The sequence below is a fragment of the Tympanuchus pallidicinctus genome, unplaced genomic scaffold (assembly GCF_026119805.1).
Source record: "Tympanuchus pallidicinctus isolate F22 unplaced genomic scaffold, pur_lepc_1.0 scaffold2, whole genome shotgun sequence".
Classification (NCBI taxonomy): domain Eukaryota; kingdom Metazoa; phylum Chordata; class Aves; order Galliformes; family Phasianidae; genus Tympanuchus; species Tympanuchus pallidicinctus.
In genome coordinates, this window is record NW_026294721.1 from 52,884,029 (window position 1) to 52,911,186 (window position 27,158).

At 38.5% G+C, this 27,158-nt stretch overlaps 2 protein-coding genes across 3 annotated transcripts in view; one reads left to right on the forward strand and one right to left on the reverse strand.

The window, feature by feature from the left end:
• SEC24B (SEC24 homolog B, COPII coat complex component) overlaps positions 1-27,158 on the forward strand; it is a 553,630-nt gene that overhangs the window by 358,968 nt on the left and 167,504 nt on the right. The window lies entirely within an intron of this gene.
• The window catches only part of GRID2 (glutamate ionotropic receptor delta type subunit 2), a 679,658-nt gene that overhangs the window by 63,437 nt on the left and 589,063 nt on the right, over positions 1-27,158 (reverse strand). For both annotated transcript variants that reach the window (XM_052681767.1, XM_052681768.1), the window contains exon 13: positions 25,245-25,440. In XM_052681767.1, coding sequence (XP_052537727.1) covers positions 25,245-25,440 — 196 coding nt within the window. The remainder of the gene's footprint in view (positions 1-25,244; positions 25,441-27,158) is intronic.

Consider the following 27,158-nt stretch of genomic DNA (forward strand, 5'->3'; position numbering starts at 1 on the left):
ATCATTTAGATTAGGCTTTGACAGTGTAGATTATGTTTTTAAAGACTGTTTACACATAAAAGTTACTGAAGCAAGCCAAACTGGCTGCTTGCTCACAAGATGTAGTGCACAAGAATCTATTGCATTTGGGACACATTCCTTCTCATGCATGATCAATCTGAATTAGACACTGCAGGCCCGGGAAGGGAACACTTCCTTTTTGCATTTGTAGACATGGTAGTGGGGGTACACAAGTAAATACCAGAGCAGAAAGGAAGCTGTATTATCTGTGGGCTCTGAATGATTGGCAGGATGTTAAGAATTATTTTCAAAATGCATATACATGCATGAATGCAGGATAGAACACTTTTTATTTGCATGCTCTGAAAATGGTCAAAAATGCTTTTTTGTCTCTCACTAGAGGTTTAAGTCTAAGTCTATCTAAATAGCCAGGGAATAAAGAATACAAATGAACTCACTGTTAACAATACAACTTGCATTCTTATCCTTGAGGCATCACAATTGAAAAAGCGTCTGCTAGGTCAATTTTGTGTCAGTGTATTTACTCTGTACTTATTCTTCCTAAACACACTATTTAGCTAAGAAATAGAGTGACTGAGAAAAAAAGTGCTTTTAGGGAGTATTAGAAAGGATAATTACTTGGCCTGGAAGGCCAAAGAATCATGGTGAGCAGGCAGCAAGAGAGGAGAGGAGGAGGCAAGAGCAGAGAGGATCAGAATGGCGTAAATAGATCCTAAAAAGGATCAGATGAACTTTCCAACAAAAACAACACAAACAAAAAAGAAAGAAATAAAAGAGGGGTTCAAGTAGACAAGTGGTTTTACATAAAGGAAGTAACCTTTGGGGTTGTTTTTTGAAGGCTATGTTAGATCGCGCTTTGGTCCTACCTCACCCTTTTAACACCCTCTGGCAGTGAATTCATGAAAGTGCTTATAAAGAAACTTATAAAGAAACTGCTCAGGTGGTCACGAAAAATTCTCTTGATTTGGATGCCTTTCTGTAAAACAACTCACAGTGAGAATATATAACAGTGGTAAAAGCACTTACTGTCAATAATACCTGTGATGAAGTGGTGTATATAATATCCTTAGAGTGGATCTAATAATATTGCTGTTCAGGGTCCTGCAAAGACTTTATTTCTCACTAATAAGATCACAGTGAGTCTTGGTTAATGCACAGGAGGCAGGAAAGGGAGATTGAAGGGCCAGATGGTATCACCCCAATCATCAACCTTCAACACACAATTGCTTCATGCAGTAAAATACACTCCTAGAATTTCTGCCCTATTCATTTACAAATCTACGGAATTCAAACCCAGGCAGTAAATCTAAGTTGAAATTGTTGTGCTTACAATTGCTCTCTTTATGGAACTGTCCCTTAGGCTAACAGATTTTATTGCTATTCCATACATTTAGTTTCACTATTTTTTTTTTTTTTTAAATAACATTTTTTGGTCATTCTGAGTTATTTTTCCTTGTATAATTCAAAATACTCAATTTTGGGGCTGACAATTTTCAATTATCAATCAGCTTTTCTGTTACTTAGTTCAGCTGAATGATACTAATAGAGCTTTCTTTCATCTTCTCTTGCAAATCTATTATTTCAGTCCTCCCATTACCAGTAAGACTACTTTTGAACTCTCTCCAAATCGCATTTTTTGGTATGAGAATAAAATCTTGTCTTGCTAAGAATCAGGATGATCAGCTCAGGAGGAATTTAATTCCATTTTTAACATATATTTCTGGAGATTCACAGATCAACTGTCTGTCCATGGATATTTCACATAGATTCAGACTTGTTTTAGTGTAAGATCATAGAATAGTAGAATATTCGGAAGTGGAAAGGAACCAGAAGGACCACTGACTACAAATCCTGGCTTCACACAGGACTGCTCAAAACTCAAACCAAAGATCTAAGAATAAAGTTTTGCTGGACTAAAGCACATCTTGATAGTTTTCAGATTTGCACTTACAGAGAATGGGTAGCTATAGAAAAAAGCCACGATGCTTAAGGAGAAGGGAACTTCAGAACAAAAAGTCAATTACATTGACTTTTATGTACTTCCTTCCTGATGTTCATGAAAAGCACAATTTTTTTTTAGCTATGCAATAATCGTGCTCCACTTCTGCCCTCAAAATGAATAGCAAAAGTTCCAGCTCTCCATAATGGAAAAAAAATTAAGGAGCTTACAGTCAGCCAATTATGGGGGCTAGACAAAAGAAATAGCATTTTGTAACGGGTGGAGATCTCCATCCCTTGTTCTTCATTTCCACATCATTATGTTGTTGTTTTGAATTAAAATAAAGACATTTTAGGATGGTGGCAAATCTGAACGCAGCTCACACATGATTCCCCAGTGCAGGGTAGCCATGGAGGTATTTGTATATGGGTGGCATATTCCCATTCAACAGCAGCCCAAGCCTTGCAGCCTGCTAGTACATGGAAAACCAACATTGCCCTTCCCATAGCAATATGCCTGTCAGCATGGCTTGGGCTCAAAAGATTTTGGAATATCTGTTGACTATTGCAACAAAAACAAAAATAAGAAAATTGTTCATAAAGGTATTTTGAACTCATGCACTGAGCTGGTCATTAAGCAAAGCCTGGAAGGTTGGATGGTACCAGGCAAAATGCTTGACTTCACTTCTAGCTTTGTGAGCAATTTCAAGGGAGTTACTGGAGAGAGAACTGTTACAAAGAATAGGAGCCATCAGTACATAGATGGCAAAATTATTTATCTAAGACTATTCCATTTCTATGTTCCATCACTGCACATTTACAATGTTTTTATTTGAAGTCCTGCCTGTAGATATTAGCAGAAATTTATCCTTGATGATTCCACCAAGAACCAGTTGAGTTACACAAGCATTTAAAGCCATTATGCTGTTGCATATCCACATATTTTATACCAACACTGATGTGGGTAGTATTTCTTCTCACAGCTAAGCTTTTCATGCAGAGTAGGCTGAATAACATATCTGTGTACTACGCCAGCATTGTAAATTTCAGGAAAAATAATTTTTTATTAAACAGCAACCAATGACTGCAATTTTTCAGACCTAAATTCTTCAGTAATCTCTCTTCTACATTTTCAAATCCCCTTTAAATTAAATAAGAGAGAAGAAATTCTCACAACGGTAAAAAAAAACATAAAAGAAAGAGAAAGACAAACAGAATTGGTACTTATTTTTCATATCGATCTCTTAAATATTTCATTATACTTAAAACGTGTTACTTTCTATAAAAAGAAAAAATTGAAACCTGAGAAATCTTAAGATTCAACTTGTTAAAACTGTATTGCCAGAAAATGATAGGACAATGCTGATTGGGCCCATTTTCTAAGTACGCTGTTCCTACAAAGCAGTGATGCTACTCTCATGTAGCCCCATTCTAAGGCAGGCACCTAAGGCATATCTTTCCTCTCTGTGCACTATTCTCTGCCTATAAAGTTGTCAGGCGCCCTTCAGCCAAGAATGCATGAACAGCAGCAGATTTCTCACCTGCATAGCAGCAGCAGCTCCAGCTCTAACCTAATAACAATCAAGGACACTGATTCATTACCCACTCCGTGAGCAGCACTCTCTCTGTGTTCTCTTTCTGTTCTCTTCTGTTGACCATTCCACTACACAGGGGAACCACAATACCAGATGCTGCTTGCCTTATGCCTAGCAATGTGGACTTGAGACATTGGCATATATAAATAATATATTTTCTGACAATTTTTACATGTTCCTTTATGTAAGTGGTAGCTGCAGACTGCAGAGGGCTGTGCTTCATTCTACAAAGCATCTTTGTGAAGCCTCTTATTAGATGAGCAAAGAAAAGGGAAAAAAAGCAAAAGAACATTTGCAAATGTATGAGTGAGAGCTAATATACATAATGTGGATATTGCACTCTGAAATGGGAAAAGGCAAAGATAAAATTTGTGGCAGGAGTTTAAATCTATATTTCTGTGCTGCCAGATGTTGCCAAATAGCTCGATGGCATCCGCAATGAAGGTTTTTAAAACAGAGGGGAACAGAGACACTTCGATCTCCATAATCCTCCTGCAAGAGGCCAATCAAGTTGCTGTCTATTAGGCTGAAGCAAAGGACAAATCTTTTGCCTTCAGAGAAATTCCAGTTTGCTATTTTGTTTTCCTTCAGGAACAAAGATTTCAAGTCTTATAGATCACAAAGGAAACAAATCTGGATAATCTCTCCCAGATCCCAGAGAAATAAAATCTCGTATCACAGTTTTATACAAGACTAAATCCACTAATTTAGAATCCTCTTCAGATTAAACCATCCATAGTTCTTAATTACAGTGTTGGAGCTTCTCGTCCCATACTCTCTCGCAGTACAGCATCTGTGGCTGACCCACATAATCTGAGTACAATGCAGTCATGCAGTCAGAGAGGAATAAAACAAACCTGTTAGCTCTGTGGTTACAGGATGGCTTTGTATTCCCATAGTGATAGGAGAGTACAGAATAAAATTTCATCTATATATAAAACTAATTAAATAACAATAATTAAAAAAAAACCCTTGAGATGTCATTTTGCAGGCTCCATAGAAAGATGTTTAAATTCAGTGATCACATTTTGACAAACACTGAAAATTATTCTTTGTACTTCATCAAACAGGAAAGTGCCGAATCATTTCTAAAAGAATTATAGAGTTTAGCAGCCAGGAGTGAACAGCAGCAGGAAATGAACCTCTGGGGAGCCTCAGGGAAGAAAGAAGAGGTTAGAAATCCCAACCTCATCTCCTCTTCTGCATGAATTTATCTTTTATTACATTGGCATCTCAGTTTCAATGGCACAGCTATTTGCTCCAGATAAAAGTTCATCAAGAGAAGCATTGATTCCTTTCATGCAAGCTGCCACCAACTACTCGAGAAAAGCCTCACAATTGCACATACTTTTGTTAGACCTAGAATAATTGATCTGGAGTTGGAAGAATTACTGAGGCATGAGAGTGCTGTGATGAGAGGGAGCCTTTGTGTTAGACAGCTTTTCCCGTGCTTAATGCAGTCACCTTTTGCCCCTGCACCTGAAAGTTAATAACTGGAGCAAAACAGAGTGGAGAGCAAAGGTACAGTTCCTGAGTGCAGTGGGAGAACGGAGTCAAATCTTGCCCAGGTAATCACAGCAGAGCACTAGAAAGGCATCTGGTCACACTGGTCATTGACATGAAGCTGAACCACAGGATCATTACAGCTGCTGGTAATTTCAGATGGAAGGGAAACAGGGAAAAAACACAGAAAATAAAGAACCAGCCAGGCAGGCCTTTCAGAAGTAAGGAACCTATTTCTTCTGTTATCACCTTCTCATTTACTTCGTGACAAATCAGTGCTATGAGTATTACTGGAGACTATTTTAAGTGTATCACCACTGAAGTTCTGTAGCAGAAATGCTAAGTCAGGCAGTTAAGTACCTGGTGGGAAGGCAGGGCCAGCCCAGGGGTGCCCAGGTGCATGCAGTAGTGGAGCCAGGATCCATCCCTTCCCACACGGGGTTTCTTGCTGGAGATCCCTGCATACCTGAGGCCTTCTGAAGGTAAGTAGTTTGTTTTCCCTTATTTCTTTGCTCACAGCATTTGCATTTGAGCAAATCCTCACTTGCTGCAGCTTAGGATCTTGCTACTCCACTGTTACTGTTGCACTTTCCATTGCACAACAAGGTCGTATGCAGAACTGCAACAAAACCATTTCAGGTTCCTCAAATACTTAGACCTGTGGAAACCACGTGGCAGTCTCATTAATGAGACAAGCTCACTAAGATGACTTCTTGATGTATTCATATTTTTGGGGCAGCTAATCTACAGTGAAAGAACACTTATCTGTGTACACTCCCACATTTTAAACCTCTTCGTTTAGGTGAAAAAGTAAAATTGTGTAGGTTAGAGTATAAGAAAAAAGCCAGGCATAGATGAATTTAGAGGAACAGCATCCCTCTTCAAATTAATTCAGTCCTGTACAATACTAGCTTTTGTCCCACACTTGGTTCTGCTCTGCTTTAGAATGGAAGCAGAATCCATATAACTGCAATTCTTAGACATGATTTCTTATCCAAAGAAATACCTATTCAATGCTAACCGCAAAGTAAAAAAACCACACACAAAAGAAATTACTCATCAACACCATTCTTAGCTGAAAAAGTACTTCAAGCACAATAAAGTTCTTTGCAAAACCACCTATATTACTGAAAAATCCTGAAATGAAAGCTTACTTGAGGAAAAAAAGTTTCTTTTTAGAAACTTACTTTAAAGAATCTGACGTAATCTTTAGGTTTCTGCATTACTTGAACAAGAGCTCTCCCATATTCAGTGATAGTCGGATTTGAGACAGTCCTTGAGTCACACAAGGTAATCTCCTACCTATCTTGTTTTCTAAACCATCTTAGCCTTCGCTTTTTGATAAGGTTTCCTGATGCCAGCCCACTGTGCCAACACAGGCTTGTCAGCTCTTTAGAGAATCCCTCCGAGTGCATTTTAGTCCTCACAAAAGACACTCTGAACCTAGAGGAAAGAAAATTAGTCAAATCTAGGCTAAAGTTTTCATTTTCTTATGCATACCAGGACCCACAGGCAGCAGAAGAAGTTGCAGGAGGACTAGCAGTGCAGCATCAAAACGCTTACAGCCTGTGCCTGAAAGTATATGCAACTTTGCTCATCTCTGAGCAGTCACCTCTTCTTATCCAAGGCTACAACACTGTGCACAAAGTGCAAGATACAGACTCCTATCGTATCTGTCTCTAATTCATCCTGACCTGCCCATACATGATAGGTGGTGAGACACCAAATAAGAACTTACCCCTGACAAAACTGAATAAATAAATAAATAAATAAAAATCACTAATTCCCTTACTCTACTGGATAATTTACTCAGGACAGATATTTTTAAAGAATGATTTCTAATCCCTTCACTGTCCTGAAAGCGCAATCAACAAAAATTCCTGGGCAGTACACCTGGCACAAACTCAGAGAGGTAAGTTAAGCAATGATGAAAATGATAAATGGAGCTGGACAGAAAACAGGTTTTTTTTCTTGTTTGTTTTTCCACAAGAATTTCCAAGATTCAGAGTTACAGGGAAATACTGGAAAATTTTAGATGGAAAATAAAATATGCTCCAGCGGGGACTTGCTTGTTTGAAAAGCTTGATCCCAAATGCCTTATTTTCATTGCAATGAAGTAACATTTCAAAAGGAGAAAACATTTTGATCAAAAGTTATAAGTTTAGCAAGAAAATATCCTACAAGGGGATGTTGGCAATTCTAGAGCTTCTGGATGCATGAATAATGATGTTTTGTTAAAAAAAAAAAAAAATCTTGCAATTTCAGTTATTGTAATATTCCAGAGCAAAACAAACAGAAATGACAGCTCTAGTTCACTTGATCTTTGTTTGCAGGCATCTTTAAAAAAATATAAACATATAAATAAGATCAAGTAATATAATAAGTAATTGTTTTTCCTGCTTCATTCTAGATTTTGCGTAGGAAGATCTAGTTGCCATGATGACGAGAGCTTACATTGCACCTGAACCTTGCAAATTCAAACTCAGACACAATCTGTTCTGAAATCTTATCAGATCACAAACAAGAGGAATTACATTAAATGTAATGCAATTAGTCAACCAGTCTTACTTGTTTTCTTCATTTGAGCTTGATATGTATACTGTGTGCTCTTAGTGTGCTTTTAAAAATATCCAATACCATTGGGTTAAGTCCTAATATTTTTTCCTACTGCAGTAAAAAACAAAAACAAAAACAAAACATCTTCAACCAATGAAATAGGTGCACTGAAAATATTAAAGGAATGAAAAAAGTGATGGTACAGGAATTTTCAATTTAAATTGCTATGATACAATGCAACAAGGTGATTTGCCCTCTTAGAATGAAGAAGCACTTCGTGTAGAATTAGGAACATAAGATGAGATTTCTTTGGTATATGCAGGCTGACTATTGTTGCAAATCAGGGTTCTGCATGTCTAGCACAGAGAGCAAAGCGCCCTGCTAATCTTGGTCACTGCTATGTATCTTTCTTAAGTGCATTAGATAGTTTCTTGACCAGGTCTATTGTATTGGCATACTTTTCTTTCCTTTGGTACTAATTTCTAAATGGAAAGCAAGAATATTCATCTTCACTTTCGAATGAAATATTACAAGGTGGTACACAGCTTCTCAAAAATTGGTGCTGAATTCTTGCCCAAATTTTCTGGAGAAGCAGCTGTGTGTGCATCTATGTGCACAGCTACAATGTACGGGGGAATGGCAGGGTCTGCATACATACCCAGACAAACAGCTGTGCAGTATTTGTGCACAGATATATGTCCTATCTCTGTTCGGTTACATTAATATCATATGCAATGCAATTGCACACATATGGGTTGTTGTTCTGAAAATACGATCCCTTCAGACACGAATGGAAGGCATATTTCCTACTGATGGACTTCTACATCAAATCCAATGTAGCATTTGGTTGCTGTCTCATTCACGTTATGTTATGAAAAAGTTCAGTTCACAAGATGGATACAAGAAAGCAGAGAGAATATAGCGCTGTGGAAACACATCCTCTCAATGGATGACACATAGGAAGAGAACATTTTAGGGTACCTGAAGATGATAAAAACAATATTTCCCTCATCTCTTTGACTTCTAAGTTACAGTTATTCTTAGTCATTTTTCAAAATATTTAGAGCTCAAATGTGCAGGTTCAATAGAAATCTAAGACCCAGAACAGGCACCCATGTTTGCAAGATACTGAATGAGTAGTTCAGTGGACTTTGTATCTACATGGGCTACACGATCAGACTGGAATAGGCCTAACGACATTCTAGCTGAATGAACTGAGAAATAAAACAGACCTGTAGAGACATAAAATACAACAAGAGCATAATAAAAATAAAAAAGCAGCAGAACAAGTATCATATGACACAGATTAAATCAGAACCACAACCACACAATGTACATAAAACTTGTCACAGGGTGTTAGAAACACCTCACAGCTTACAGATTTTATTGAGTAATAATACCCAAAATGCTGAAAGTGTTTTTGGATGTCTGCAGAATAAATCATGGAAAGATACAATAGAATTTGACACTGTATTTATCAAAAAACATATAACACACTCCAGGACGTAGAAAACTCCACTGGAGTTTTATTTTTAGAATGGGTTTATTTTTAGAATAAAGTTCAAAAAAATGTATTTTTTTCCTCCATTTGACTAGGAATGGATCTGATGCCCCAAAATAGTAAAATAACTCTTGGTCTGTCAAGGTTTCCCCTTTACATTATTTAGCTGACCAAGACTGGAATAATCAAGTCAGCTTTCGAATTGGAAGATGCAAATACAGAGCTGTGGTTTACTACTGAGTCTACTTCCTTTTACAGAAATGCAATCCAATCTGATAAAGCAGGGATACTCTCTAAACCAAAGAATGAAGGCATATTCAAATGTACAGTTCTCTAAATTGAGATTATAATTGGCATCTCTGGAAAGAAAAAAATACCACCTTGAGTATTTTCTTCAACCTCTGTCATTCCCAAATAAGTGCTATATATTACTTCAGCCAGAATTTCAGTATGAGCTCTTTTGAATTAATTTCATGTACGTCTACTTTGATTCCCTTCCATGATCTCATATCATATTCAATTTTTTTGTTTCCCTGCTCTGTTTTCCATCTGCTGCTCACTTCATTACATCCAAAAGTATTTAATATTCAAGCTAATCAAGAATAGGATGCTGTTTAAAGAAAACCATCTCCTTCATTTAGCTTTTAGCACAACTATAGCATAAGCCCAGACACTCATTTTAATAATAGCATCATCTGAAGGACTAAAAGCATTTTGCAGACATTCATTTACTTATGCTCACATCTCCTTGTGTGAGAAATTATTCCTACCTTTATTGTTACTTGCTTAATGTGCACCAACAATATTTTTCCTGACTATGCTATGAACTGCAACATTTAAACATTTTCCTTAGCAATATTTGGGTCTCCAAGAGAGATTTACATAATAATTTGCATGTAAAGGCAGCACTTGAGCAAAATTTTAACACCTGAAGCCAAAATTTTGATTGTTAAAAAACTGTGGCTCATAAATATGTCTTTTTTTTTTTTTTTTTTCATGGCAAATTCCTCTATTAGAACAAGCACTAGCTGCCTGTCTCTGCTCTACTGAATGAAGTCCCTTGAAAGTGGTGGTGGGGTACCAGCACCCATAGAGAAGCCCAGCTCAGCATTCTCCTCAATGCGTACAAAATTGGGACTGCTGGCATGCATGAAACAGAATTTATAAGTTTTCTGATTTGAATCTGTCACCATCTTCTGACTACCTGCAGTGTAGGAAGCTGGCCCACACCCTCTCTTCATACTGCTGGACACAGATTATTTTTTTCAGTGTTTTACACAGGTGACAAATTCAGTCTGATTTGGACCAAAGCATGCTCCAGTACCTTGGATCAAGCACAAGAAGGCTGTCCCAGCCATCCATCTCTTATATAAAGAAATACCCATGAACTGCAGCCAGAATTGGGGAAAGATTGATACTTGATGATTGATGTTGAGGTTTCTAGGAAATTTTTATCAAGGTTAGGGATATGACTTAAGGTAACAGAATCACAGAATGGGTTGGAAAGGACCTCAAATATCAGCCAGCTTCAGCCCATCTGCTGTGGGCAGGGTTGCCACCCACGAGATCAGGCTGCCCAAGGCCCTATTCAACCTGGTCTTGAGCACATCCAGGGATGGGGCAAGGTGTCACATCCTAGATTTGTTTACTCACAAGTTAAGATCTCTTGCTAGAAACTTATTATAGGGGAATATTATCCTGGGCTTAGAATGATACAACAACTAGAGTTTCTCCGTGATTGGTACTCCAACCAGAACACCTTGGTACTTACACACCTGTATAGTACCAGCTGCTAATCCATTATTGTTGTTATATTTTATTATTATTATTTTTAACAGACACACTGCATCCACTGCATTTTCCACATGCTCCATTCCGTTAGTTATACCCCTCCATGTGTTATATTCAGGAGGGAATGGGGTCTGCTTTGTTTAACTACTAATTCTGCAAACTACCACAAACACCAATCAGCCTCTGTGCAGCAGGAGATCTTTGGAGTCAGGAATGGTAAACAGCTCTTTCTTGCTACTGTGATCCCAGCACAGGAGTCGTGCTGTCTCTTTGGATCGGGCATTTTATGCAAACCGATAGGAGAATGAAATGTGATTACAACCTGGTTAAAAGGCTTCTTAAAACACTCCACGTGGCACTTGAATCCTCTCCTTCCTTATCTTAGCTATTAAAAAGACACTGAATTACTGCCAATCACATGTTCAAACCAGACAACTGCCACCTAACTCAAATACAGAATTGCCTGCTGGCAATTTAACTGGTGAGGAAAAAAAAATAGTAAAAACAGTGGAAAAAAATATCATCACTCTTTAGTCCAAAGAAAGATTCTGCTAATTTAATGGAAGATTCCTAGCTTCATTTTCAGTTTCAGACAGCCAGTTTACAAATCTAGGATACCTTCCTCGATGCCATACTGTTATTTCTAAATTTTTAACTTGCTGGCAGAAAAGTTCACTCCATCTACACTTACTTCCCCCAAAAACCACTCAAAAAAGAAACGTCTCCTCAGCTGCTTGAATCAGGTCAGACAGGAGGCACAGGAGGCAGACAGGAGGCTTGAATCAGCAGCAGGAGGCACCTTAATATAGGGTACAGAAAAGAAACACACTGGTTTTCTAAGGATTTTGTTGCTTATGAATGGTGCCAGGCTAACATCGGAGAATGAAAAGTCCTTTTCCATTTGCTTTTGTTATTGCCTGTCTCATCATACTGACATGCTCATCTTGAAGGTCTGAGGGATCTGGTTTTTTCTCTCTCTCACCTATTTGATCCTCTGCCCCTCTACCAGTGCTGCTGTATTGGTGACTCTAGCCAGGTACAACCTGAAGAGCTGGAAGTACTGTGGATGCCATAAGAGCCCCTCTGCACACTCCCAGAGGAGCTCAGATAGACGATGGCATGACAGGCATCAGCAGTAACATCCTTCTGGGTCACTCCCAGCCCCACCCACAGCTGCAGTGTTCACACAGAGTCCCAGTTTTCTTCAGAACATTTTCAGAGCCCCTGCAGATGTCAGAGCCCAGATGTTGGAAAGGAAAACTGCGTGAAAGATTTGGCTCTGCAGGATGCGATTTGAAACTCCCTGAAATATTTACTGGGAGCTGAAGTGGTGTGTTTGCATTTCACATCACCCCAGATGAGGCATATGGAATAAGGCTGGAGAGCAACAAAACCCACAGGAGCCACTGCTCATGTTCCAGCCCAGAGGCTCAATGCAGCCTGATAGCCTCGCTGCTGCAGACCACATGCTCCTGCAGTCTTTTAGAGAAACAACCCCCTGCCACCCAAACACCAAATGTTATTTTCACAAGTATGATTTAAACCCACAGAAGCTAATTGCATGGTTGGCAATCCACTCTGGTAGGACACCGTGCAACATTCACTCAGTCTGAACTCTTAAATCTGAAATGTCTTCTCTCCACACTTAAGCGGAGAACAAACTTTTATTTTCCTCACAGGAAATTGATATATTCCTACAAAATGGAACTCTACTAGAAGAATTCCAGCTCTCTCTAATTTGATAATTTAAGACACTGTTAGAGAGCAACCAGAAGCAGAGTTTGCATAGCTTTCATACTCTCCCAGACCAGATGTTTTAAGACTGGTCCTTAGAGATCACTCTGGCTCTACAACCTGTAATTGTGCTTAAATGCACACAGTTGTTTAGAAACACAGACCTGGAGTTTGTAAACATGGGCAACATTTTGGGGAATACTCAGATAAAATGTGGAATTCCTGTTTTATACTTGAAAAAATTAAGACCTTTCTACAAAGTATTTCACAAGAAGATATCTTAAACAACACTGGAGTTCTTCCTCTTTTTTTTTTTTTTTTTTTTTTTTTTTTTTTTGAGACTAGGATGTCTTTAAGATCAATCTGATTTATTTAAAGCTTCCAGTAGTTAGACACTTGATTCTTACATACAATAGAGACTGCAATCATAGAATGGTTTGGGTTGGAAGGGACATTTTACATGATCTACTTCCAAACCCCCTGCTACAGACAGGGATGTAGACCAAGTTGCTCAAAGCTCCATCCAGCCTGGCCTTGAATGCTTCCAGGAAAGGGCATCCACAGCATCCCTGGGCAACCTGTTCCTGTGTCTCACCACCGTCACAACGAAAAATTTCTTCCTGATTTCTAACCTAAATCTAAAATAATTGGACTACTTTCTCCTCATTCTGTCTCTACTTGCCCTTCTAAAAAGTCCCTCCCCAGCCTTCCTGTAAGCCCCCTTCCAGTACTGGAAGGCCACTATAAGGTCCCTCCAGAGCTTTCTCCAGGCTGAATAGCCTCAGCTCTCAGTCTCTCCTCACAGGGAAGGTGCTCCTAGAAAAGGCTGATTTTGCTAAGCATACTATTAGAGCCTTTCAGTTTAATTTTCCTGCACTATCCTTACTATTTCACTAGCGTTTCATCACCTACAAACTTGCTTATTAATGTATTGACTTATCTAAGAGTATTATTCTAAAAAATTGGTATCAGAGAAGCTACAGGAACTCCTTGAGATCTCTTCTTTTGCTTTTCTATTACAGCTCTAAGGCTATTAGAATTGAAAAGTTCTGACTGATTTCATGAGGGACTATTAAATGTGTTAGGCAATTTGCTACAAATGTATTTTCTGCAATTAGCTGATCTCTGGAATATATATATTTTTTTTGTTTGCTTTTGTTTGGTAACAAGTTATTTCACAGAAATGATATAAATCTGCTAGGTCAAGCTCTTTCATAAGCAATTGCTCCACAAATATCAACCAACATCTCTCTGCTACCTCTTAGACTTCTCTCACCATTTCTGTTTTGTAGACTCATTGTCCAAGACATGCTTTAGAGCTGAAATGTGGTTCTTTGTATATCCCAGTCTCATTGCTTCTATTCATAGTTTTCTCTCTGCTGCACATATCCTTTAGACAACCTTACATTTGAACCCATCATTTGCATTTGCTAATGCATCAAAATGCATCTGGGTTTCATTAAAATATGTTAATACACAGAAACGATAGCTGGAAACATTTAAGCAAGAAAGTGAATATATTACCAAGTTCTGTGCCTGAAGCAAGGGTGCTCTCCTGTCTCCATCTATTGATCATTAGTCAGAGCCTACATTTCCCCTGATCTGAGCGTGATATGTCCCCAGTGCAGCCCACCATACTGTGAGCCTGAAGCTGGCTTCAAAGTGACAGCCAGAATTTTGGAAAGCTTTGTTGGATGGTGAACTGAAAATCTCAAAACTCATTGCAGAGATAAACAGCAAGACAGCGTGAGGGAATGGGGATAGCAAAGGCGATGTCTGACTGCATACAGAGAGGTGAGATGGGGAAAAGAAGAAAGGCTCTGAGAGTTGGGGAAGAGCTGTAAGAGCTGGAATCCAAACAGAAAGAATAAGGAGTCAAAAATCAGAAAAAAAAAAAAAAAAAAAAAAAAAAAAAAAAAAAAAAAAGGAAAAGCAAGAGGGAAGGAACAAAGTCAAGAAAATTCAAAAGAAATGAATGAGTTGAACTTGCTGGAGTCTCTGTAGTTCCCACACACCCTTGGTGTGGTGGGTACTACTCACATCCACAAACCTGGAAATATTACAGAACCTCTACAGGAGAAGCACTAAGTTAATGGAGATAAAATGGAGAAATAAGAGCTCACAGGAGCAGAATAAGAGGCACATAACAACTTTCATGTCTCCTGTAGTTACATGAGAGCCCTCCAGACACCCAACTACTCCTCTCTATCAGGCATTTTATAGGATTTTTCTCTCTTAGGATAACAAGATTCCAAAAGAACAGATAAGGGCATGGCCACACCACTCTACCATGGAGAGGGGGGCAAGACCCAGAGACAATGCAGCAAGGAGCAGTGGCTCTTGTTTTGCATGAGTGAGGAAAGGAGGCGCCAGCAAGGAAAGAAATACGATCCATATTTCTATTTCCTCTGGAAGCAGTAATATTTCATGGATATTTTCCACTGATTATTTTGAAAAAGGGCTACAGAATTAGGTCTGGAAACAAAAGAAAATAGGTAGTTGGTTAAATTGCCCAATTGCAATTATCTTTGTCACCTTCCCACAGCAAAATGGCTACAAGAAGCTCTTTGGATTAAGCACCAGAGAAGTCCTCAAGAACTATATTTCACTTAGCCCAAACTTTGCTTCCTCAAAGGTTGCACAGAAAGAGCGCACATTTGAGGGGCAAGACCAGGAAAGTCTATTTTTAGGAACTTGTAACTTCCATAAGGAGTCTTTCTTGCTAAATAAAATGCTATCTCATAGACCTAAAGGATTACAGGACTTGTAATGTCACATTCGTCTCAGTTCCCACTAGATCAAGTCAATGACCACTTGCCGAAGAGGAATGACATGCAAGCAGCACATTCTGCTTCTGAAAACAATAGATGCTAATGAAGCAAAGCCACGAGAGCTGAGCTGAAAGTCACCCTGCAGTAATACAACCTGAGATAACATACTGCTACTCAAAAATCCCAACACAAGTTGTAGACACATGAGTTGAGGTTCACTGCGCTAATAGCATCCCAGCAGAGCTTGCTTATTCCTCCATGACTTTTGGTCACACAGTTTTTTTTAGAAACACTAAGTCATAAACGGAAGACTCTAGGAAAATATTGTGTATAGGTTTAGGAATAGCACAAGAAGTAAATTTCTGTTGGAAAAAACGGTAGAAGTTTATAGTCTAGAAAAAAAATCACCTGCATCGTATTTATGTCTTATCGTCAGAAGCCATGTCAAGACAAAAGTCGCTCCAACAACAGCACCAAAATGACTCCCCAACAAAACGGCCCTCAGAACATTTCTACCCCAAAGGGTTTCTCTCTCAAAGCCTTCTCAGGATTTGCAGCTGATAAACAGAAATGAGAACATCATCTTGTTTTGCTTTTAATTGAGAAAATAACAAATATATCTACAAAGACATCTCCTGTTCCTCACACTTCACCAAAGCCCATATTTCATTCATGAGATGGTTTGTAACAGCACCCATGAGAGCTGTTTCTCTTTTAGGCCTCTCCTCTGCTACCACATAGTAAATACAGTCATCACATAAGGAACGCTCAGAAAACTTCTATGGAGCGTGACAATAGCATTGCTCTGTTAGACCCAAACATGCCCAACTATAGTTTCTTTCTTAGGGGTAACTAAAGTAGGCATACTTTCATCATCTGTCTCTGTTTAAGTCACTCTTACCCCAAGTGCCCCCATTAAACAGTGTGGCCACCTGAGAGAACTTCAGCAGAAGAAAAATGTTAGTAATCAAATTTCATTATTCTAACATACTCATGGCCTGCTTTCATAACCACAGACCACAAATGAACCTTATTTTAAAATTATTTCCTAATTGTCAGATTTCTTACCTGCCTTTCCCTTCCAAAATTTCCCACTCCCTAAAAACCCCCACTTCAGAACAGGGCTTAACATTTCTGCCATTAATTACTTGTCAGTGCAGATGCAATCAACACCCACATCACTTAGTTAGTCAGAAATTTGGAATCTCTGATATATGGTGGCATAGCAATTAGACAGTTCAATATGATAGGAAAAGTATTACAACAAAGAGATGATAATGGAAGGACCAGCACCACCACAGAAAGGTAGTATAAAGAAAGGGAAGAAGACAGCTCACCCATAGCAGAAGACTCCAGGTTTGTAGGGGAAAGCTTCACCAAGGAGAGATCTTAAGAAAAGATTCTTCCCTAGTGGCAGTCAGCCCTTAAACAGGGTCTAGAGGTGCAACCAGGTGGTTCAGGCCGTGACTCAGGAGTTCCCATACAGATGGTCAGGATTACAGTGCTTAGATAGGACATAGAAATATTTCCACAGAGCTGACCTACTATCAGGACAGGATGCGCTCCAGGATTTACTTTCTTGGCATCATTTTAATTAGTTCACTTCCAAACGAAAGAAACCTCAAGTGAGATCTCCACTGACAAACCTTTGTCAGTGGAGATGAAGGTGCCCCTCTGGTCTGTCATGTGAAAAGATGACTACAGGGTCAGAAATGGCCTAAGGTGAAAAGAACTCGATGTCTGGCCGTCAGGATGAAGTGTGGGAACCCCTCCCATCTCATGCTCAGCCCTCAGAGGACTGTCAGCTATTCTGTTTACAGCGGAAAAAGTCTGATCTCAGTTCTCTGCAGAATGATAACCTACAACAGTCAAGCAAAATTAGTTCCGTGGGGTATTATTTTACCATTTCTCATTTTGTTTTTGTTTTTTTCTTTGTTTTTATTGCCTTTTCCAGCTGCGAAACATGATCTTATTGTGATAGGTACTGTACAAAATAAGCCACCAAGAAAAATAGCTTCCCAGCCTAGACACTCCCAGCCTTTCTCTAGAGAAGGAAATTGTCTGTCTACAATAGTTAGGAATGAAAGTTGGGCACTTAAATTAGGCCCCCAAAGTTACATGCAGTGGGAACATTGTTGTAGCCATGACAGTTTGATGATCTAAGTGAAGCAAAGATTTAAGAGAAAAGTAAAGAGAAGAAGGGATATAACGGGGTGGGATCCTAAATAACCTGGTCTTCAAAGCCTTGTCTGAGAGCAAGAAGAAAACTTCAAGATTATTAAAATGTCTCTGAAATGCAATTACGTATGTGAGATAATCGAAGAGAAAAATGTAGCTAGCAACAAAGAAGCTGTACCAATATGAGAAAATAAGGACTGTTTGCTCAGTCAAAACATTTTTCCTCCCCCTTCTTATTACTGTACCTGTTAGAAACTTTAGCTCCTATCCTCATCTTTTGAAGTTAGGCTATATGTTTTCTTTGAGTCTTCTCTGGAGATGTTCAAAACCTGTCTGGACACCTACCTGTGCAACTTGGTCTAAGAAGCCTGCTTTGGAAGAGAGGTTGGACTGGATGATCTCTCGACATACCTTCCAGCTCCTACAATTCTGTGATAAAGGTGCAAAAGTCAGACAAAGACAGATTGTTTTCTAAGAAATACCCTTCCTCTGTGCATAATCAATGAATGTACAGATACTATAATTATGAAATATAACCAAGCTAAGCAGTTATTATACCAAAATAGAAAAGACAGAATGCTTTCCCGTATCCTGGGCTCGCTATGGAAGTCCAGGGGAGGGGATCTCCAGAAGAGATCCTTCCTCACTGGTAGTGAGCTCTTAAATAGGTCTAGGAGAGGTGGAGCCAGGCTTCACCTGTGCTCCCAGGGCTGACTCATTGCTCACCTCAGGTGATCAATCAGAGGTTCAGGTAGTGATTCAGCACTTCCCATACACTCTGGTGATGGGTGTGTTCATGAAATTGGTTGATTGTGGGTTATAGTAGTTCCTCAGTTACATCATATTTATGATAGTATTTAGATTGCTATAGCATTAATTCTGTCTCTTCTTATTTGGCAGTTATAAAGTAAGCTAAATGAAGGGAAAGAGCAGAGAGTAACAACAAAACAGAGTGGCTCAGTGGATAGGCTGTGGTCATAGTACACTAGAGACCTAGTTGTCAAGACTTTTCTTAGTGCAAGAATAAAGGAGAACATGAAGGCATTTAGAGAAGATGACTGCCTGGAGGGAAAACTTCTCCCTTGGAGAATGCAGAAATATGGTTAAAAGAAAAAGGAGTTGCACTCTTGCACTGGAAACTCACACTAATAATTTTTCAGTTCAGAAATATGAAAACTACAGGTGGAGTGCCAACTGACTGTGAGGGGCTTTGAAAAGCAATACAGACGCCCTCTTTTTTTTGTTTTGAAAGGGGGGGTTGGGGAGTGTGCATGCAGGAGCATTTTCAGTAGAACTAAGCGCAGCGTAAAGTTCAGAGAAATCTGCTAAAAATTGCTATATTCGAGAACTGGAGGTTGTATGGCTAAATTGTATCTTATGAAGGGTAAACTAGCAAAACTTACACACATTTGGATACAAAAATTAAGAGATAAACTGATAATGACTGACATCAAAATATAAACCTGGGCAAGAAAAAGCCACAGGAAAGAAAATGGAAAGTAAAACCAGATGGAAGATGTAAAGCTAGCTACTATAGGATTTATTTATGTTGAACTAAAGCGAGACACCCATGAAAGACATTAGAGCAAAGCACACATGTTTAATTTCAAATACAAAGAGGTCAGTTTCAAACAGGAAAAACAGAACTGCAAGGTTTTGGAGTTACCAGCTGACTTCCTTTGGTTTGAGAATCCCCAGGGATGAGTTACAGATAGAAAATACTATGGTCTCAGGAATAGCATGGCCCACAGAAACTGAACAGATCTCAAATATTCTCCAAAATAAGAGAGGACTAAGAGGGAGGGCAAGCAAAGACAGTCATGGATGGGAGAACGGCCTGTCACCACAGCAGGATGCCACTTAGTGACATATGAGACTGCTAAAAGGACTGGCAGGGATTTGCAGATTGAAATTTAAACAGAGGTCATTAGTAACTCGGATGGAATTGTGGTGAGAGCACAAGGTGGAAAGTACATTTGGGAGCACATAAGATGAAACAGAAGGTGAACTAACATCAAGTTTTCAGGAAATTTTAGAGATGAAAGGAATACAGCACTCACTGGCTTGGTTGTTGGATGAATACATGTGTGCAGATCTATTTTTTGATATGCAGACTCAAATTTTGCCTTAAATTGTGAATGGAATAAAGCCAAACTGCATAAAATAAGAACTTCCACAGGTATTCTACTCCAGATAAAAATCACTAGAAAGTCCAAGTCAGATCAAACTTTGGAATATGTTTTGGAATATTCATGAGGTAGAGGAAGCCTTTTGCTGAGCCCACCTTACATACTGATAAAATGAGGCAACGAGAAGCTTTACATTTCACTTTTGAAACTAAATTCAGAATCTTCCTTGTGCTCTGTTAACCGTCACAGTTCAGTTATTAAACATCCCAAACACCCTGATCCCAGGCTAATTCAGATATCTAACAGCCTTTTGATAACATCTGAAGGTAAGATCATACTACATTTCCAGTGCATTCTGGCCAGATATTTAGTAATCTGCATTTTTTTCACTGTTGTATGTATGTTTGTTTAAGCACTAGATATAAGAGCAAAGATACACAGGATTGCAGAAGAAAATCATTCTCCAGGCTGGTTGTTCTTTAGGCTTAAGCAAGTTGTGATAAGCTTGTTAGAAAAGTGCTTTGCAAGGAAATATAACCCACTCCCACCTTAAACTGACACACTGACAAACTATGGTACTTTGAACATTACAGTGCCAGAGGATTGTGCATTCGTCCTGTCATTATTAACAGCACGCTGATGGTAAATTGGGCTCAGACTTGGAGTTGAGACTTGCTTTCCAGGAAGAGCCTACAATACCACAAATAAGACAGAGACAGACCATCTGTGACCAATCAAAGCAAGGATGGCAGGTGAGTTTGGTACCCCTAAGCACCTGTCAGCTCCAAACCACAGACCATAAGGGAAAAGGCAATTGCAAAATAAATACATTGCACTCTCAGCTGAGGGGCTGAAACATCAATGTCTTAAGGATACTCCTGAACATTATTACTGGTGCAGAAGCAATAGAACATCTCATCTGTCCAAGAAGAATCACCTCCAGAGGCAGAGAGAAACCAGCGTATATGTTGATAATTAGTTTCCTAACCAAAAACTTCGCAATGCAGCTGATCCCTTTGGAGAGAAAACATACAGGAGATTGGAGTGCAGTACCAGCATTTTTATGTGCTCTTGGCCTTTTTCATTTCTTATTTGTTCCACTACAGAACTACAGTACAGGTTCAATATCTAAAAAGTCTGCTTGGCTATCTCCTGTTTTTGATGTTCTTTTACTGGCTAGCTGCATCGTCAGAGATGTCCATAACATTGGACTTGAAAATATTAACTAGGTCTCTCTGTAATATAATGAGCGTATCTGCTACCAGAATGACAATTTCAATGGCAAGTTGGTAAATAAATCAGATTAATTACCTAGTTCAGGAGTTTTCTGCCCCATCAACAGATGCCATTACTGTTGCAAAGGAAGAATAACTATGTCCCAGTCACTGATAATTTGTTCTAGCACGGATATGCAAATCATTATTACTCATTTCCTCCCCAGAAAAATCACCTCAGAAAAGCTTTGTTATGGCCTATTCATAAGTAGTTTAAACAATAATGTTATTATTGTTAAGAATATTCTCAGGAATGTAAAACTGTCATCCTAGGAAAAAGAAAAACCTCAGCAATTGTTCGCATGTTTCCAATACAGGTAAAATGACAGGAAAATGAAAACGTCAAGACCGAATTTCTTTTGATATTGTGATCAGTTTTAGGGAGGAAGTATGAATGCACTGGAATTGATAGAGTAAAATGAGTTTCTTGTATTGCACCATCCAAAAAACATTAATTCTCCTGGCAGTCATCCTCAAGTTTCCTATAAGCTAAATATTTTGCACACAGAGTTAAACAGACTGAGGTTACAAATGCATTTTGATTCTGCCTAAGCAGCCTGGGAGAGGAATTTTCCACTTTATACTGCTGAGAAAAATGGAGATGCTGTAGGCTACAGTGTCTTGTTCAGAGGAATGAGGTGGGGAGGATAGGACATTAGGCACTATTATACTCTAGGGAAGAAAGAGCAGACAGGGGCACAATGGAAGCACTTCATTATATTTTAAATGGGAATAGTTCCAAGGATAGGAAAGCCTGTGGTGCTTGTAAAGGATTAAGCAGGGTAATGTGCTTTTTAAGAAGACATAAAGAGGTATGTAATGTGATATGTTTAAGCCTAAATGATTTTCTTGGAGTCCTCAATGAATGTTTAAGCAGGCATGACTTAGGCCTTGGTAAATCCCCTCTGAATAAATAACTTCCCTGAAAATCGAGATTCCTTTGGCAGAAGGGGATGTATATTTCATAACCTGTGCAAAAAAAAGGGAAATCAATTTGAGATACATGAAATACTTAGGAATAATAAAGGAAAAAAATAAAAGGAGACAAAAGTGACTATTTTCTGGAATAATCCAAGCATATACAGGAATACAGATAACTCTCCAACTGTTTTGATTTCACAAAGCAGGAAGGCCAACAGCTGAATGCTTCTCTTGCTCTGATATAGATCTTCAACTGCTTTTCGTTTCCCTTTGAGAAAAGAAGAGACAATAACCTACAGAAATTAGAAAAGTGCCTGTACTCTTCAGGCTTTCTCCAGTTTGAGGTATTCAAAACTGCTATCCTTTCAAGGTAAACCCAACCAGCTGCTGTCTAACAGGACCTGATATACATGTGTAAACTGCTGTTCACGTGGATGCTCAACGATATGTATGCATTTGATTTATGAGAAGGACAGAAGCAATATATATAAAACATCAGAAACTTAAATTAGCACAATTTTCCCATCCTTTTTTTCTTCCCTGCCTTACCCTCCCACCAGGAAAAACAAGTCTGCTGCAGACATTCCGTTGCAAAATGGGATTTTATAATCATTGTCTTTGGGCTACAACTTGCTCTCACTTGCACAGGTGACTACGACTTGCTCTCACAGGCACCGACTTCTCCATGAAGTCTCTGGTCCAGCAAATGCACCATCTTGCTGAGCAAGAAATAATACGCTGAATACATCAGCATTTGATCCCCCTCCTCCTCTTTAAAGATACATTCTACTGCTACTTTCCTCCAAATATTTGAAGAACAGAAATGAGATAAAACAGTGGGACTTGAAGATATAAAAAAAATGCTTGGTTAAGCCTTTTCAATATCCTGATGCCTGACTGTCTAAACATGTCATCTTGTGATGGGTACTTGCAAACTCTGTTCACTTCAGAGAGAGTGCAGCAGGGCCTGGACATCCCACTGTTATGTGATCCTTTCATATTGGTTAACAAAGCACAAAGGGACACCCAGTGGTTCGTTTTGTCCAGAACTATAATCTGATTGTGTTAGTGGCCCCAGTACAGCCTGTTAAATTCATTCGAAGCTCTGAAAAGCATTACAAAGTATATATACAAGCAGAGAGGACTCACCAATTCCTTCCTGTAAAATGTTGTCTTTCAAACTATTCCACAGATCATAGTCCCTGCCTTTTATCAATTATCTTTTGTAAAGGATACCACCCATAAAGCTGGTCAAGCACTGGAACAGGCTTCCTAGGGAGATGGTTGATGCCCCATGCCTGGCAGCATTTGAGAGTCACTTGTATAATGCCTTCAGTAACACAGTTTTAACTGTTGGTTAGCCCTGAAGAGGATGGGTAGTTGCACTAGGTAATCTTTCAAAGTGCCTTTCAACCTAACTGTTCCATTCCACTCTACTCTAATTTCCCATGCCTAAGAGTAGCTTTTATCATCACATTAATCTTCCAGCTGAGGGAGAAGTATCTCAAATGACTCCTGAAAGGGACAGCTTCAGTGGTATTTCTTGTGTTTGCTTGTAAATCAACAGAACTTTCTTCCTGAGCAACCCAAATATGATCTCCCAAAAGCTTTCATGTGAACAGCAGTTGGCGGATAACCCTTATCTCTGTTCTTCCTGTAAGGGAAAAGGAGAAGAGAAACTGCACATGCATAGGTGGATATGTATATTCTTTGGAATCAAGCCCTTAGGTATTTTAAAATTGGAGTGTGTCTGGCTTGCTCACATACTGCAGTTTGGTTGTTTGACATCTCTTGCAAGTGTTTATTCTTGGGAAGGAGAAAAATGGGAACCCAACAAAACCCAGACAGTTTTGATGGTGTAGGTTTTAAGACAGCAACTGCCACATTTCCAGGAATTAGAAATCAAAGATTATAATCCAGAATTACTTTCCAGTATGACACATCTGTTGTTTTTCCAGGTAAAAGCAATTTCTCAACACACTGCTGACTGTATTGAGTGCTATGCTTAGTGTGCCCTGCTTTTTGATTCTCCTGAACCCTCCAGTGTAATCTCGGAAGGAAACCAGGAAGTTCTTATAATACAAGAGGAAAACCCTGTCTTTACCAGTTCTTTGTAAACTGAGCTAAAATATGTATTCTTAAAAAAAAAAAAAAAAAAAAAAGCAATTTTATCCAGCCAACAAATCTTCAGATTGTTTTCTTTTTTTTTTTTTTTCTTGTTTTCTCAGCTTATGCCTTTTTCTAAAGGAGTTTCAAAAGCGCAACTCCCCACTCACTCATACTATTTTGTCCTTCACACCAGAAAACATGATACCAGTTAAACAGAGTGAACTAGTGATTGTTAAAACTCCAAACCACCTTTGTTCCTTTGTGGTTCCTTTATTACCAAGAGATAAACAGTGTTTCAATCATTCTTTTGAACATAGCCTTTTCTTTTGAGTGTTTGTGTTGTGTCAAAACACAGAAATTACATGTTGCCCTGGCAAATGGATTCCAGTGAAAATGAAACACAGGGTTTGCTCTTGCTTTTAGAAGTCTTTAAATCGAACTTTAGATAAAGTACAACTTCATGGATATTTGCCCTGAATAATCAACACATTTTGAAATTTAAAATAAAATCTGCAAAACACAGTATTGACAAGTTTGATTTTAAAACTTAATGGGAAGACATAATGGTAGAGATAAAAGTTTATAGTTTGACACCCATTAACCACTATTCACTTACACTGACCTGCTTCATGAACTACTATTCTTATAAATGCCCTAGCTGTTAATTGAAAGCAAGGGAGGGAAACGTTACATTCACCAATGTTCCCACAAAGATTGACTCAAATTATGTTCCCTCAGTTAAAAGCATTATAAAATTCGTTGATCATTTTGTTCTACCCTCCTCTCTTGAAACATATGTGATTCAGACTTAACAGAAAGTCAAGATTTTCAGTGTTGGAAGCGTACAGAAGTTAATCAATGTCTTGTATCAAAAGTGCTTTGAACTTTGTACAGTACATTGCCATGCATCTTCTGGCATTAGCAGTCCAGTGATCCTATACTCATTTTGCATCCTGACAAATGCTTTCATCTCTCCTACCTATGAATCCTGTTCAGAGTGAACACTCTAAGTACTTAAATTTTAAAACTTAGTTGAAAACAAGTTACCTCACTGAGAAGTCCAAATCCTCTATGCTGATACAACGGGCTTGCAAAAATTGGTACAGGGCATAATCATTATCTGGATGCCAGTTCACCCCTAACAGTTAAAAGCAACAACTAAGCAAACCTGGTGTTTACAAGTGAGTCTCCAAATGAAAAGAAGAAGCAAGTCACAACAATACCTTTTGAATGCCTGCAGTCGACTCCAAGACATTGTTCTCTGACCCATTACTTCTGTTAATCATCCGCCACATTTGGGAATACATGCTGTCCCTCTCAAAAGGATTCATCCCTTTCACTCGAACGTGTTCATAGACCGCAGAGTCCAAGACAGTGCCATAAGGAATATCCGTCTGCCTTGAGAGATCCTGGAGAGACCTTAATTGTTGGTACAGAAAAGAGACACAGGAGACTTAAAGCTACATTTTCAACAGAAAGATACTGCAGGCAAGAAAAAGGCAATGTATAAAAAAATGGCTGTCAAGCCAGTTTCTTTTTTTTTTTTTTAATTTAATTGATTTCATTTTTTTTTTCTTTAAGACTACCTGAGTAGGAGCATTTTTGTGGTTTAAAAATACAAAAAGGAATATGAAATGAAAGGAAGGGGTGGAAAAAATGAAAATGAGTGAAAAGAGAACAACAGGGGCAAAGGGGAGAAAGAAGTGTTGCAGTCTCTCCAGCCACACGTAGCAGATTTAACTGTGTTAAATTCTCTTAACGGCTACACTCACCAAAAACAGCTTTCTGAGCTACCAGTTCACGTGGCAAAGAAGAGCTTTTTGGTGCAATTCCTGTGCTGAAAAATGCACCAGCCACACAGAGCAGATTGCATGCTATACAATTTTCAGCAATGAGATGATTTCTCCTACAGTTTCATGAAATGCCTCTCCATTGTGGTTCACGTTACTCTGATAGATTTGCACTACTTTACATATTATGTAGTCTCATTTGTTCCCTACAAACAGAAAAATATTAACCAGTTTAGAAGCTTCTGAAACACCTCAAATACAACTTTGTCAACCTTGCTTTGCCCTTAAAATATCTATATCTATATATCTATATATCTATCTCTTTACAGTCTTTTAAGTCTCCTTACCTCCTGGCCTTTATTTTTCTGTCCTACAGAATTACTCTCCCATACCTTTGTTTCTTAAATGGCATTTCAAAATAACTATTACAATACACGTAGTGCCTAAAATCCATTACAGCTTTCCTAGTACAAATGAACTTTGTATAAACTGCATAAATCTAATGGATGACACCTAAAGACAAATCAAGGATCTGAGTGCTGTCTTAAAGCAGGTTATAGCAAATACAGCAAAAAAAGCTCTTTGCAGCTGCAGAAAATGCAAAGTCAATGGTAGGAAATTCATTAAAATCCAAGATGCATTTTTGAAACAAGTAAATTCAGAGGCTAGGAAAAGGATATTGCATAGAGGAAAAAATATGAATTCTTAAATGTCCCAGAACTGACACCAAAGACAACACATCTTGAAGGATATGTACACCACTAAGCATAACAGAAAGGAAGAAAAGGAGGAAGAAATTGATAGAGCCCAATGGCAAGGTTTTAGAGGTTCGCTGAGTCAAAGAGAAATCCTTTGAAATTCAGATATATAAGCAAACAAAAGCATTTAACAAGAGGTAAATTCTTAGTAGATAACATATAGCAAATATGTGAGAGGGATAAATAAAAAAATTAAAAATCTATTTAAAAATCTAAAATCCTCTCCTTGTCTCCAACAAGAGGGCATTCCTCTTCAAGAACACAAGCAACAGGAAAATGGTAAAGAAACAGTACACATACAGGATTATCAAATGAGATCAAAACAGCTGTGAGATGAAGCTTTTACTGAAGCTGAGTATATTGGTCTCTTACTACATAACTGAGATTTGCCCTTTTCTGGGGAAAAGAAAAAATAACAGAAAAATGGGAGACTACGGTAGTCTAATGTGTCAGGAGATTCCTAAATTTATTTGCTGGCAGACAATTTACTCATAAACAAAATACTAGACAAATAGATGAAAACAAAACAAATAAAATTTAAAGGTAGTCATTAGGTAGGTTTCTTCAGGGAAAACAACATTCATCTTAA